This window comes from Sceloporus undulatus, chromosome 3, assembly GCF_019175285.1.
Source record: "Sceloporus undulatus isolate JIND9_A2432 ecotype Alabama chromosome 3, SceUnd_v1.1, whole genome shotgun sequence".
Classification (NCBI taxonomy): domain Eukaryota; kingdom Metazoa; phylum Chordata; class Lepidosauria; order Squamata; family Phrynosomatidae; genus Sceloporus; species Sceloporus undulatus.
In genome coordinates, this window is record NC_056524.1 from 50,417,052 (window position 1) to 50,433,235 (window position 16,184).

At 36.6% G+C, this 16,184-nt stretch overlaps 1 protein-coding gene across 2 annotated transcripts in view; it reads right to left on the bottom strand.

Moving 5' to 3' along the window:
• Positions 1–576: 576 nt before the first annotated feature.
• Positions 577–16,184, bottom strand: part of CADM2 (cell adhesion molecule 2) — a 576,201-nt gene continuing 560,593 nt past the window's right edge. For both annotated transcript variants that reach the window (XM_042460622.1, XM_042460621.1), the window contains 2 exons: positions 5,042–5,167; positions 577–2,746 (listed from right to left, as the gene is read on the bottom strand). In XM_042460622.1, the coding sequence (XP_042316556.1) occupies positions 2,628–2,746; positions 5,042–5,167 (245 nt within the window). In that variant the 3' untranslated portion in view covers positions 577–2,627. The remainder of the gene's footprint in view (positions 2,747–5,041; positions 5,168–16,184) is intronic.

Genomic DNA, 16,184 nt, shown 5'->3' on the forward strand with positions numbered 1-16,184 from the left:
TATCTACTATTGTAAAGTTCCAATGCTTTCTTTATGCTACACTGACAAGACACTTTGAAATGGTTACATCTGAAGATGCCCAAATGTCTGAAAATCTCACTTCACAGTGAAGAACAAGTAGATAATGTAAGCAGCATTTCTATATAATTTAAGCAAACTGGAATTTTGAAATAATGTATAAATGTGTAAATACAGCAGTAATGGGCATGTAAGTTGAGTAAACATAATTCTAATGCAGCAAAGCATTTAAGCAAGAGTTAAATGCTTTGCTAGCTTGGACATTAATTCCACAAATCTGTTTTTGAAATAGTAGTTACAGCTAACTGCTATGACAAATACCTTTTCTTCCCAGTAGTGATAAGCTTAATTCCTTTTTGCCAGTCTATTTTTGAAACAAATATATTCCTTGAAAGACATGACTATGTTGTAAACCTATACTAGCTTCAATGTATCTAGTAGCTGCTACCTGATTCTCTCAAACTACCATACTAGATTAGCATATTATTGCATTTTTTCCACAGATGATTTGGAGTGAACTGTAAAAAACGAGCATGCAATCACATCAATGCAGACGTATTTTTAAAATGTCATACTGTATATGATTTATTATGTTAACACTCAACCACATCATATTATTTATGTTCTGTATACTTTGAAAAAGTGCTGCTTGATTGATGGTCTCTCTTTTTTTTTTTGTCATAGAAATTAACAAGATATTTTTTCCCAACAAAAACAATTTAAAAACTACTATTGTCCTTAAAAGGTGTATACCCTTTTGATAAATAATTTGACACAACACCTTTGATTTCCATTTACTGCGACACATGATGTCATATTCAAATATTATCCACCCTTCTCCCTCCCCACGCAAAAAATAATTCCCAGGAGATAAACCTTTACAATAGGCCATTATGCTTTTAGACTTCACTAGTAATAGCATCCATATAGAAATATTCCTTTTTAAAAAAAGGTGCAGCACTTAGAAGATGAATGACAGTCTTTACTGATTTTAATTTTCTGATATGGGACTGGTAAGTAAGAGCTCATTTGGTGATGTTTTTTCTTCTCTTTTTCTTGAAAGAGACTTTAGCCAATCAATTTACAATCAACTTAGTTTTAGCATTTTGATATATATTTTTTAAAAAGCTGTCATTTTGCCCCACATTTTGAGAATTATCTCAAATTGAGGTCTTTACTGTGGAGCTAAAAGCATGGCAGATATTCTCTATCATTCACCGTGACATAAGTTTGTACCTCACAAAATGCATAGACAGGAATTTAATATAAAGAATTAGTCCATTTAGCCGTATACACAAAACATAGAGCTTTTTGTTGTAACACTTCATTGTTTGTGTTTTGGCAAATCCAACATTGATAAGCAGCTTTAGAACTGCCAAATTATATATTAAATTTTTTAGCAACTTAATCATTAATCATTAATGTGGTTGTAATTTAAAACCTGAGGCTGTGCACTGGTTGTTAGCTTAAAACTACCTTTCCATATAACATTGTGCTTCCATTGTATAACAAAGAAAAATTAACTGGAACTAGAAAAGTTTGCTGCTGAACAGTGCTAGGACATACAGACAAAAAGTACTAATACATGTTATCTACTCAGAATATTAATTTAAGTCATATCTAAAGGGATATAATGGACATTAGAAAATGCTTACTTGTGACTGACTTACCTACAGCCCCCAAAGTTAAATATGTATCAAATAATGTTTAATTGGATTTATTATATTCACTATATACAGATACTAAAATGTCTTGCAGTTGTGCCCCATGAACATGTCCAATTCGAGTAGGCAGATGAGCCTATGTGAAGCAAATAAATTAAAATCAAACAAAAATTACAGAAATAGATATGGAAGTCTTTACGCTCCTAAAAGTAGTAAAAAAACAAAAACAAACCCTGAACAAACTTTTTTAAAATGGAGCTACATAATTCTTGTCAAATTCTGTATAAACACTGCATGATGTGGTTACCACCCAGACACTGCTTTAGTACCAATGTGCCATTAAAATAAAAGTTTTGTTCATACCATTTTGTTGTCACTTGCAAACATGTAAGAAATTATACTAGAATGCTTTCAGTTGATGTTTCCTAGGGCATAATGTTTCAAAACTAGGTTGCTTTTGAATTATAGACATATATAAAACATTCTTTGTAAACCTCTAATCTTACTTGTAATGTTTTATGTAAGTACATTTGAGTCCTCACCTAAGAACATTTGCTATGAAAATGGTTGGTGCAATACCAGTAAGGACCATATCGTAAAAGAAAACAGAAAAAAGTTGTATATCATTGTTTTAAAAAATGTAAAAAACTGAATATGAACTAATGATGATTACAATTGTTAAGGCTGTATATTCAAGCACTGTATGTTAATAGAGCAATGGATATGAATTATTAGGCAATAAGAAATGTCCTGCATTATGAATGGTACAATAATTAAAGAAAAATGCTGTCCATGGCTGATTGTTGGTATAAACTGGCTACTGAAAGCAAATGTGTACATTAATAAAGGTAGCAAAAAGATGGGAGAAATTAATTCTGAAAGACGAGAGCCAGTTTTCTCCAGCAGTCAGCCTGGCAAATAATACTCAAGAACCTAAGTCTGGGTCTATATGAAGTATTCCTTCTTCTCTTCTGCATTGACTTGGCTGCCTTCTGCATTGATAATGGCTGTATCCGCATCCGGTGCATCTTCAGCTCCTTTAGCTTCATTTGTTAAATATGTTCCTGCAAAAAACAATATGATTAAAATGTTAGGTCTTTGATTCTCTAAGATAGAACTAATTGGTCTTGGTGACATGAAGTGTAAATGTCATGCCATGTTGTAAAATGAACATTTACAGTTTGCATATTCCAATTTAAGAAAGTACTAATTGTGATCTATAGGCCCCTGTATCATGAAAAGTACTCACCAGCAGCACAGAAAGGGCATGTTCCATTTTAAGTTGTCAGAGATTCATTAATAATTTTTTTTGTGGGGGAATGGTTTCTAATTATTTTTCTTCCTTTGTGATACATAAGGCAGACACTTTATTTATCTCTTTAATTCAACCAATCCAATTGCAGCAAATTCTCCAATTTCAAAATTGCACTTTAAAAGTCTTCATTGATTTCAATGGGGGACTGTGAATTGTGTGTCACTAGCCAGAGATTAAAGATAAATTTAGCACAAGATGCATTGTGCTCTCTTATAGCTAAAACAGATTTACATAATGAAATCCTTGCTACTTCTATTAGGAGTGTTGTTGTAAACCTGAGACTCTAGCCCTTAATATTTGTGCCAACATATCTGAATATCCTGCTTCTGCAGTTCCTATTATGTTCTGTTACTCTACCACAGCACCAGGGACATTGTCATAATATATTTGCTTGTACCACAAACCTTGGATCTATGCTGAAACATATTCACTATTGGTGTCTGGAACAGCCACTTTTCAATAAGTGGGGGGAAATTTCCTTATATGTGTCGATGTTCTCTCAAAGACAATTTGAACATAGGTGTCACATTTTGCATTACAAGTGCTCAAATTACTTGGACCTTTTCTGTGAAAACTTTTTAAATTAAAAGAACCATTATTAGTTGGAATGAATTAGTTGAACACATGGCCATTGCAAACCTGGTCCAAGAGCTTTGTTTGGCATGACGTTTCAAACAGCAGATGAATCAGGGAACACACTTTTGTAAGTGCCTAATCTAAAGTATGGGAACAAATCCCCCAGTGATGTAGATGCTGTGCAGGTTTCTACCATCCCTTTTGAGTTTTAGAAACAAGCTAAAATAAGCATCTTCCTTGCCAAAATTAACACATTGCCACAAATTTTGTTTAATAGTTAAGCTTGTATAAAGTGTGTGTGTGTAGATGTGTGTAAAAATAAAAGGGCACTTAAATATTTGAAACCATGTGTGTTTGTATGTGCAATTAACAACAATTTAGAAATAAAAAAGCTGGCATCCTGTTAGGCAGTTATGATATCATGAGCTAAATTTATGACCTTGACAAGGTTATGTATTCACAATCACGATTGTGGCTCCATTGCCATGAATATGACTGCCCCTAAAACCCACCCTAAAGGCCTGCCAATTGTACCCGGTTTACAAGTTGAGTTGGATTGGTGGATTGACACTGAAGGATGATGCATCCAGTCCAAAGCCACCAGCTATCTGCAATGTGATGAAGAGTTGTAACAAGACCATGATTGGATGCATCATAGTTTAATGTGCTGCTTGGTATATTTAACTGTCTTTTAAGATGGATTTTAGGGAGTGAGGTCTGGACACAGAGTGTAGCTATCACATTAAAACTATGAGTTCCAGGTGTATCTCAACCAACATAAAGCCTGAGTTAATTAACATTATGCCCTTAATCAACCAATAATTGTATTGATAAATATTCTGAAGGAACTGAATATAGCTGGTTAACATAATTTCCCACCAAATCAAGTCATTAATTGATAAGCCCCTATCACTGGCATTCACTGGATCCTTCCCACCCATGGGGCTTCAGTTCCAGGGTGGACTCCCATGGATGGAAAAAAGGTGAATGGTTATGCCCCATATTTAATGGATGGTGACAAGAACTTCTCTGCATCAGCATATCTGTATGCACACACCACTACTTGGAGGAGGGGGCCAGGACTCAATAAAATCTAGCACCATGATCCATGAGCTGTTGAATTTTTCTAGGAAGGATTAAAAACTGCTAGGGCTTCAAATTATCCATGGACAAGTCCATGCTTCAGTGACTTAGTTCCTGCATCACAATTACATGATGTGCAACTGTATAATGACAGAGCTATGTTGCTGGCATGATACTCCACCATGTATCCATCTAGGAATTGGTAGATGTTATTTTATCTCAGGTAATCTGACTGTAAATTTGAGTAAAAATAGGATTTCATTTTTTTTTAAATGATGCTCCATTTTCTCATGTGAATTTCCAGGGGCTAAGAAAATGGAGTAAAACTAATCATTAGGAAATATTGCTACAAAAGAAGACTGCACTTTGATTGAATCTAGCCTACCTTTATGTCTTGCCAAATATCGGCCAAGCAGAATAATAGAACATAGTGTGACAAAGACAACTACAGCCACTATCCCTCCTATAAGAGCATGATCCGGTCCAGCCTGTCCAGCCAAAGCATTAGGGTCTAAGGAGAAAAAATGACAATACAAGAAATTATTCATCTATGCTGTACAATGACAGAAGGATCAAGATGATGGAAGTTAAAACAATTTCTTGGTAAAAAAGAAAAAGAGAAAACGAGAGAGAGGGGGGGGGATCTTTTAAATATGCAGAGAAGTTATTCCCCCACCCCATTCCCTACTATCTTATCAACAATATAGCAGTACTTGTATTCCCAGATTGTTTAAGCCCTGAGGATGTTACAGTATGAAAAGGGAGAGGAATCTCTAGTAGAAGTTATTAAATGGGAAAGGTTTCTGGTTTTGTCCTCGTTACTTTACAACTGAAAGTCTGGCCATAGCTATTTATAGAAGCAAAAACAAGGAATTGAGAATTGGGGATCAGATAGAATCAGCAGAATACTGTCTGCATAATACATTATTTATAGGACAGAATCTCAGTAGGATCCCTTATATATATTCTCCTTTTGTCATCCCTATCCTTTCACACTAGAAATAATAAAAAAGGAGAAAGAGACAAAGTGTAGCTGAGCAAGTTCTTCTTCAGATGGCTGAGTCTGCATGAATTTGGTCAGATAAATGCAAACACATCTTTAAAGAACATCATTCATTCTCAAGTGCTAGTTTGTGAATTCAAAGCAGTTATCTGATTAATACTGAAGTGAGTAAATTCAAATAGTTCACAATAATGTATTAGCTCTTTTGTTTTGTGTTATTTGCTCTGAACATTAGGATTGAAAATTATCACATTAGTCATTTATCTTTTAGAGGCCTTTACTCTGTGGAAAAATTCAGCCACCCAAAACAACACCACTTGGGGGAGGGGGGTCAGTATTTACTTAGAGTTAATTTCGAGTTTCTGATCAATGAAATGGCAACATTCACATTTCACTATATCAAAACAAATGAAAGAGGGATATGAACATAATGTTAGAAATTATGTATCTTAAACATTTAAAAATGGTGAAACTATGATTAAACAGCCCTTTTGCAAAGATGAAACATGTTCTTATTAACACCTTCACAATCAATGCAGTAGTGAATGGACGTTTCCCTTCCAGGGTTTATTTTCTCCAGTTTGTCTGAAAGTTGCTATCTTTATTTTATACCAAAGACATAGTGGTAATACCTATTAAGAGGCAAGTATTCTGTGATAAGGAGATTGAGGTGTAAATGCCATATATATATATATATATATATATATATATATTTTTTCAAAAACTTGAGACAAAGTGATCCAAAATACAGAAAAAGATCCCCCTCTCTCAGCAGTGGTGCCCTTCTAGAGCTGTGGACCATGCCTGGGCATCTTCAAGGTAGGTAGCAAAAGATGGAACTCATTTTTGATGCCAGTGGCTTCACAGCAATGCATCAAGTAAGACAACCACTTAATGATTTGACTGTCTTTATAACATACATCCTTTTCATTATTCAGATTGGTGACCTCAGAAATCTTGTAGCAATCTGTTTTACAGAAAGACCTATGAAACACGGTGGTATGATAACTGATATTCTTTCCATGTTTACTTGGAAGTAGGCCCACTGTGTCAAATTGTACACATATACTGGTTGAATTAAAAAACATAGCTGAGTTAGTCTGGAAAATCAGCATGTAAAGGGATCTTGTAGCCCCTTTGAAACTAACTGAAAGGTAGATGTTGGTAGTACGAACTTTTGTAGACTTGAGCCTACTTCCTCAGATGCATCTAAAAAGTGTTGCAAGATCCCTTTGCATACTAAGATACAGGTTGAGTCTTCCCTATCCAAGATGCTTGGGACCAGAAGTGTTTTGGATTTTGGAATATTTGCATATACATGGTGCAATCTCTTGTCTAAACATGAACATCATTTATGTTTTGTATACAGCTTATATACATAGCCTGAAGATCATTTTATACATAATATTTTTAATATTTTTGTGCAGTAAACTAAGTTTGTGTATACTGAACAATCAGAAAGCAAAGATGTTACTGGTTGCATCCGCACTGGATTTGGTATCACTTTAACTGCCATGACTCAATGCTATGGAATTCTGGGGACTGTAGTTCTATTGAGATATTAACCCTTCTCTGTCAGAGAGCTGTGGTGCTACAACAAACTATAATCCCAGAATTCCTTAGGATGTGCATTACGCCATAACAGTTAAAGTGGTGTCAAACTGGATTATTTCTGCACTGATAGCCATCATCTCAGCCACCCATATGAACAATTTTGGATTTTGGAAGATTTCAGATTTTAAAATTCCAGATAAAGGAGACGCAACCTGTATATGATTGCACCCTTTCCATATCCACTACAGAAATACACCTTAATTTTTTTCATATTGCAAGACTGATTTTAAACAGTTGCTAAGTACCCAGTCACTTTAATGGAGCTTATGAGAAGGGGCTGTAATAATTACAGCTCTCCAGTGTAGTTTTCATTCTAATCCTTACTGTACATAGGATTGCAGGTTGAACAAACTAAATTTTAATCTAACACGTACAGCTAGATCATGACTTTATAAATCACGTTTCTCACACTAACATGTTGTTCAAGGCACAGCAGTATTCAGGACCTTTTAACTTTTCCACATTTTGTTGTGTTACAACCTGAAATTGAAATGGAATTGAATGGGATATTTTTCCTTTGATGGACACAAAATAATTAACCAAGTGAGTGTGCATGATATAGTTTTTTGTGGGTTTTTCAGGCTATGTGGCCATGTTCTAGATGACTTTCTTCCTGACGTTTCACCAGCATCTGTGGCTGGCATCTTCAGAGAATGCCAACCACAGATGCTGGTGAAATGTCAGGAAGAAACTCTTCTAGAACATGACCACATAGCCAGAAAAATCCACAAAATCTATGGATGCCGGCCATGAAAGCCTTCGACTTCACACTGTGCATAATATTTTTATTGTAGTATAAAGTTACATAAAAACATAAACAAAATTTATGCTTGTTGGCTGCAAAGTATTTACCCAATTTGCTGTGACAAACTAAATAAACTCTGGTGCAACCTACTGCAACAGAAGGCACAGAACTATTTGAATACAGTCCACCAGTGCACCATTTCAGTGCCACATGATCTCAGATTAAACATACTTGTTTCTGGAAAGCCCCAGAGTTTGTGAAAAGCATATCTAAATAAATATCAACTTGAAGACTAAGGAGAAATCCAAAGTAGTTTGCTATAACATTGTAACACCCAAAAGCACATAGGATGGGTTGTGGTTTTTTTAAAGCCAAATTAAGAGTGTCTTCTGGAGAACTGTTAAATCTACTATTACAAAATTAATAACATCTAGGCTCAATCACAGTTTTGACTAGAGAAGGCTACACATCAAAACTCACGCCTGTTACAGACAGCCAAAATAAAGCTGCTTCGAGTCACAGTGGAGGTATGGTGTTTCAATGATGCATGCGTCCTAAAAGTCCAGAAGCCACACCAAAGCCACGCTCCAGTCTGGAGCATGGCTTTGGTGCAACTTCTGGACTCTTAGGAGGTATGCATCATTGAAACACCATACCTCCACTGTGACTCGAAGCAGCTTTATTTTGGCTGTCTGTAACAGGCCAATGTGACCAAGAAGAAATGCACTAATCCAAGGAGGAACTAAGAAGCTAATGCTAACTCTAAAGGAAGTGAAGATCCACAGCTGAAATGAAAGAATCATGCTCCAGAAAGCTAGCCCTTATGGGAGAATGCCAACAAAAATATCATTGTTAAAACCTTTGTCAAATCCCATTTGGAGATTGTGAAGAGGCATTATTGCACCTCAACGATGTAGCACAACATAAAACTCAGAGTGTGTGTGCATGTGTGTGTGCATGCGCATGCATGCATGTGGGGTTGAATACTTCTGCAAGGCAGTGTTATTAATTTCTTTAAACATGTAGATGGTTTTAAACTGATTAAAGCTTTTTAACTTGCTTTAACTTGCTATATTGCATAAATATGTTTCTGTTTAAGTCATTTTTGTTTTAAATTTTAAACTATCCAAAATGATGTTACTTGTATATGGTCTTGAAAATCCTGTAATACAGGGAGAAATAGCAATACTTTAATAAACAAACAAATTTGAATTATGACATCTCTATTAATGCAGGGCGTCCTGTTGTGTGACCTCATAGGGACATTCAGATGAACTCCATTTTGGTACCCTTTCAGACTTTCCACTGACAACCATCAGGAGACTGGATATGGAGGAGTTGTCTGACTCTCTCTCCTTGCATAGAGGTAAAAGTCCTGAATATGATTGTAATAAATATATAGAGCTTCACAAATGGAAGATTCTAATTGTACAGCTATTTAGAATATTTTCAGTAAGACAGATAAGCTCTCAGAATTGTGCAGAGATGGTCTGCTATACTATGTTTTATCATTTCAGGGTGAAAGCCCATCTTTATTAAAATATGCCAAATCAAGAAACTCTCCCTAATCTTAACACATTCAATATAAGACCTATATAGTATGTGCAAAGCAGTATGCTATTTTGCAGTTTCCCAACAGAAGTGTAATCCCTTGAGTGAATTACTGTGTGCATTTACTTTCAGCTATCTATTATCTCAGGCAATTACCATTTCCAGCTAAATGCTCCAGAAACTGCTGCTGCAAATCAAGGGTAGGTTCTCATTTCAATGAACAGGCCTTCTTAAGCCCACCTCACTATCTAGGTAAAATGTGTATCCACTTGGGTCCTGTAATAAGGAAAGAGGTATGACGACCTAAAAATGATGGCCAAAGCTGGTTATTTTTCAGGCAGAGCTGAAAAGGAGTAAAAAAAATTGTCTCTTGTGTGGGGGAGGGCAGGAAAAAAGAAATGCATCCCTGTTGCCACGGCAATGAGAATATATTCCCACCCCCTCAGACTGATGACAATCAGCATCTGCATTGGAAAGGACAATTCTTATCAAACAATTTGCTTTATGCGTTCATGTGCATATGCAGATAGTTTTTTAAAATGACATCCTCTCCAACACAGCCCTCATTTATCTCATACTAAATTATGAGTTAGAATTGAGAGGGGGGGAAATCATCAAAAGAAAACGTGTGTGTGTGTGTGTGTGTGTGTGTGTGTGTGTAGTGACAGGGTTCATATCTTTGTACATTTTTTGATCTGGGTGCACTATTCACACTAACAACTTGTCACTTAAAAAAGAAAGTAATAAAAGCCTGGAAAAGCTGCAAAAAATGGGTGAGATCAGTATGCTTTCAGTGCTAGGTTGAAAGCCTGTGCTAGATTGAAAATATCTGAAAGGCCATCACAATGCAGGCAAACCACCAAAAGCATCTGTGTGCATGCACACCGACACCCACACACTATAAAAGCTGGCCATGTGATTTCATCTCAGTTTCCTTGAAATTTAAATGGCTGATATGCTAGTGAGTTTAGCTTTCAGTTTCAGTAAGTTAAAAATCCAATTCTTCCCCCATAAATGTTTCTAAAGGTTGTCCTAGGACAGTGATGGTGAACCTTTTAGAGATCCAGGGCCCAAACTGCAACCCAAAACCCACTTATTTATTGCAAAGTGCCATGTCCCTCTGGCTTTCTAGTAACAAACTCTGGCAAACTCTGTGCTAGGGCAACAGCATGTGTGCCCACAGAGAGGGCTCTGAGTGCCACCTCTGGCATGCATGCCATAGGTTCGCCATCACTGTCCTAGGAAGACAGAAAAAGATTGTGTCAGGAACAGTTCCAAAAGTATATCTGAAGCCAAAGAAACTCAGCAATGAGGCAGGGCAGAAGAAACAAATCTAGGGGCTATTTTCTCTCTCTGTTGCAATATAAGAATAAGAACACGAACAAGAACAAAAAGCTTTAAATCATTTTCAAGCACACTTCAAACACACATCCTTTCTGGCTTCTATGCATTTGATGATATTCTCTTATTAAAATGGTTGGTGATATGTGCTTCTGATTCAGGCACAGAAGGAGGAGGAAACAGTGCTCTGTATTTGTTTGTGTTGCTTATGGGCTGCTATGAATCAGAAGGTTCTTTAGGTGATTCATGAAATAAGTAAATATTTAAAGACTTTAAAATATATAAATGCAATAATTGCAAAGGGAGAGAAGTTTTCAGCTGCATAGTGTGGCTCTTTCATGTAACTAAACTATGGTCTACTGTTGTGAATGAGCCATGTCAGTAGAGAACATGCATTTCCAAATGCTATTTAGTATTAGATCTGATCTAAGCTTAAAAAGTATATTTTATCCATCTTTACCAGCACTTTATTTAATGGCATCACACTAAATAATATTCTTAGGTCATTCCCTGTGAAGCAGAAGCTCAGATTTGTTTCCAACAAGTAGAACCCAACACAATAGTTATTTGGTTTTTTTTTAAAATTCAGATTTGTTTTTCAATCAAAGGCAGCAAAACATTTAGAGATGTGATGAAATTTTCAAAACCTAAATTGATACATATCAACTATAATTAATCACACATACAATGAATAAAACAAGTACATATTAAAACAGGGACTAGGTTAACTGAACTATTGACCAATTTTTAAAGCAATTACAACAACTTTTAAAAAGAAGTAAAATTATTATATGTCCATTTTATAGCAAACAGTGCAAAAATAGGTTTGCCTGTTGGTAGGACAAGATGTAGGAAGCCAGTCTAGCCTCCCTTGGAAGGGAATTTTTCAGCTTGGGAGCAATCACCCAAAAGGCCATGAGACAAGTGGGACCAAGAGAAGATCATTTCCTGAAGATCCCAAAGCTCAGACACACTTATATGGGCAAAAATCTTATATTATTTGTTTTTCCATGAGATAATGAAATAAGCAAATATCTACATCCCTGTTCAACACAGATTTGAGATCTTTTCCCCTGAACTGTTTTTCAGCTGACCAGGATGAAGAAGTCTTGATCTGCAAAGATTCTCACCTACATAGGCTCATCAGGATTTCCAATTGTCTCAAAACCTATTTTCAAACATTTAAAAATATTTTTCTATCCATAATCAATAACATCCCCCTCTCTACTAAGCTTGTAACTCTTGTCAAGGGGTGGGGATTAGCCTGGCATGACCTTTTCTTGAGAAACCCATTCTAGCTTTTATTTTAGTAATACCTTTACAAGTACTCACAGACTTTATAATCTGTTCTATTGACCTTTCCAAATATTGATGTCAAGCAGAGTGGTTGGTAGGTGCCCCTTTTTTGCCCTTTTTGGAGACAGGAACATTTCCTCTCTTCCAGTCTGCTTGGACAGCTCCTCCAAGAATTCTCAACAATTACCAACAGAGACCCTAAGAGTATAACTGTGGGCTACTTTAGTAGTTTTGGATGCAGTTCATGTGGCCCTGGAGACTTGCATTCATTCAGACTAGTTACATGTGCCTGTACTGCTTCTATACCTGTTCTGGGCTGCAGTCACCTTATTGCTTTCTTTGTTCTATTTTCACCAGTTAGAGCATCTTCTCTACACCTGTCCCCTGTTAGAATTTCAACATCTTCTTCATGAAATGGCCCTACAATTTTTTTATGTTACCCTTAACATAGCTTTACATTTTTTTTACAATTATTTTTAGCCTCTCTAGCAAACACAAGCTTGTTCTGAGCTTTAACTTTTCAGACTTTCCCTCTATAAGGGAACTATAAGGGGCTATTTGTATGTATTTCCCATTCTTCAGTTTCTTGTACATGCCTCTTTTAAATCTTAGATCACCTGAAAGTTCTTTATACATTCATTCTGGTTATTTTAGACATCTCCCATTTTTTTTCCTCATTTGACTTGTCTGCAATTTTGCCTTCAACATTTGTCCTTTAAGAAACTCCCATTCATCTTATTATAAGCATTTCTGATCATGGCTTCTCACCCAGTACTTCTGTAAGCTTACTGAAATCAGATTGAAGCTCCTGAGTTCATGTCCAACTCTATTTGTCTTCCACATTCTACTAACAAATCCCAAGAGGTCATGGTCACTCCTACACAAGATTTTCACTACCTCTACTTCATTAAACAGGTCATCCCTGATAGGATAAAATCCAGTATAGCTGATCCCCTTGTTGCTTCTTTCACCTTGTGTACAATGAAATTGTCGGCAAGGCTGGTGAGGAATTTTTTGGACTTTACATAGGAGCTTATCAGATGAACTTTAAAACTGTCTCAAGCTTCCTGGGCTTCAGCTGGCATGCAGGATGGAGGCAGGGATTATGGCATGCTAAATCACCATCTAATTGCCGCCTGCCATCAGCCCAGGTCCCAGGCATGCTCCACCAGCACTTTTTAGGAGCTGGAAAGCTTCTGAATTTGAAAAGGTGCTGGTGGAGTGTGGCTGGGACCTGGGCTGATTAGGCAGTGATTTAGCATGCAATAATCCCAACCTCCATCCAGCATCCTGGCTGCAGCCCAGGAGGCTTGAGATGGTATTGAAGCTCATTTGATAAGTTCCTATACATGGCAGTATGGCTTCTGCCATATATCAGGTTGGCTGAAATATCACTACTCTCTCTCTTACTCAGGAACTTCAGGAATTGAGATACTGTCACATGTTCCAGCACCTTCTCCAAGGATGATACCTGGACCATTCAAACCATTGCCTTGGTGTTTTTTGATTGGTAGAAAGATATTGAGTCCTTTGCCAGGGAAAAGATGGAATATTGCATAAATAAATGAACTGAAATAAAATAAATTAAATATACTGTATTTCTGCAGCAAAATTATCTTTCTAGCACTCCATTTCCTGCCCTGTAGATTATGATAGTCATTTATAAAGTAAAGTTCACAAATGAGATTTTATATTCTTCATAAAACATTTTGCACACAAGTCCTGCAGACAGCTTTCTCATTCATAGCCAGGTAAGTAGATGATTGATTCTAATGATAATAATAAAATAAAATAAAATTTTTATTTGTACCCCGCTCCTTCCCAAGATCAGGGCAGCTTACAGCAAATAGTTAAAAACAGGATAAGTACAATACAGATCAAACAACCAAAAAAACAGGCTAAAATGCCCCATTAGCCCAACCTCTTGGCCACGAAAGAGGAGGGAGGCCCACAGGATTTTAATCGGGGAATGCCTGTTGGAACAGGAAGGTTTTCAGGTCCTTCCTGAATTGGGCCAGGGTGGTAGTCGAGCGGAGCTCGGTGGGCAGCGTATTCCAAAGGGCTGGGGCAGCGGTGGAAAATGTCCTCCGTGTGGTGGAGGATAATCTAGCCCCAGGGACCTTCAGTAATTGCTGCCCAGACGTTCTGAGGGTGCGAGGCGGAATGTACGGGGAGAGGCGGTCCTTTAGGTATCCTGGACCCAAGCCATTTTAGACAGAAGAGATTCTGTCTAAGCCTTGAAGAAATACCTTTTGTTTCTCCCACTCTCTCCAAAAGTGGCAGAAGCCTGAAGTTGTGACAAGACTACATGTTACATTAAGTACATAGGACTGAATCCAATTGTTAGTCATTCCTAGCATAGAACCATTGAATCAGTGGGTTTTGGCTCTGTGTTGAATTACCATTAGCAATTGCTTCTATTCTCTCTGAGACAGAACAACAAGATTCAGGCCATTATATGCACCTTTTACTTTACTTACAAATAAGTGTGCACCCTCATCTATATCAGAGCTTGTAATAGAGAGTATGTGGTTTAGGACTTTGAGTGTTGGAACAGGATTCTGGAAGACCAGAGATTGAATCCCCTCTCAGCTTTGGAAATCTTGAGCTAGTCACACACTCATAGCCTCTGAGTATGGCAATAACAAACCACTTCTGAACAAATCTTGTGAAGAAAACCCAATGATAAGTTCTCCATAGGGTATCATCATAAATTAAAAAGGATTTTAAGAAACACAACCACAGTGATCACCACCACAACAGCAAAAGACAAGTTTTAACTTTCCCAGCAACTTCTGTTTTTCTACAGTTTGTCATACATAAATGCACACCCAACATTAACATTTTTAAAAGAAGCAAGGACTCAATTAATACAACTGACATTTTTTTTAAAAAAATGAATAATTAAATTGAATGTTTTGGAAGGTGGTTTCTTTTTGCAACAAGAATACATTTTAATTCTGTTTGTGTCTTCCTAGAAGTAATATGACCTTAAATTATTTCCAAAATTATTTTAACTTTATTTAACATAACACTTTCTGCAAATACGTTGAAAACAATTGTAGTGCCATCCTTCAATGGCTGTATATTTGGAGGGATTTCTTATCCATAAAGCTGTCCTCTAACCTTCTGTTCTTTATGTAAACATGACATACCATCCAGTATTAGAACAGTGCCATATATTGATTGGTTTTATCAGCCTGCTGCAATTGAGGAGGCTCTTTGGTTTTGTAAAGCTGTTTTATATGTATAAGAAAAGAATGGGCCTTTTTGGGTTCATGACATTTCCATACACCTCATATATAATCCCTGTGTCAACACACTGTTGGAAAAAATGTGTCAGGATTCTGGTTTACTACATTACACCTACACAAGGATGCCAGCTGACAGGCTCATTCCCTGGTTTCTCTGGAGACAGTACTAAGGGCTTGAATCAAAAGGTCCAGTGTAATTACTATGTATATTTCAGATTAAATAAATGTGATAAAAGCTTCCATCTGGCTGTTGATCAAATGTGCAAAGGGAAGCTGATTTTCAATGACATATTACAATATGTTGCTTGTAAGAGTCTCTAATGTCTTCTTGTAAATGACTTACATTTGGGATTGCTTGACTAAAGCAGACAGTCATATTACTCACTTCTTAAAAGCTGCTTACTGGGAGAAAGTGCAATGTGACCTAATCTTCCTAGGCAAGACATTATCAAACAGTGGAGCTGTTTCATTTTTACTTGATGACAATTGTGCTAAAGGCACTTGAAATTCAGAAACTCAAGTTGTGAGCAAACAGTGAGAGTACAATAAGAAGCTAGTACTGGCATTAAAATCTGACCACTCACAAAGTTTGTAGTAAGAGTAAGTTGAATGGATGCAAAAAGATAGTGAAAAATATTAGAATATAATGAGAAATTGTTTTGGAAGAATTGTGAATTAAGTGCTGGAAGCGGAATTCAGTGACAAGGTCAAGTCCTTGGACATG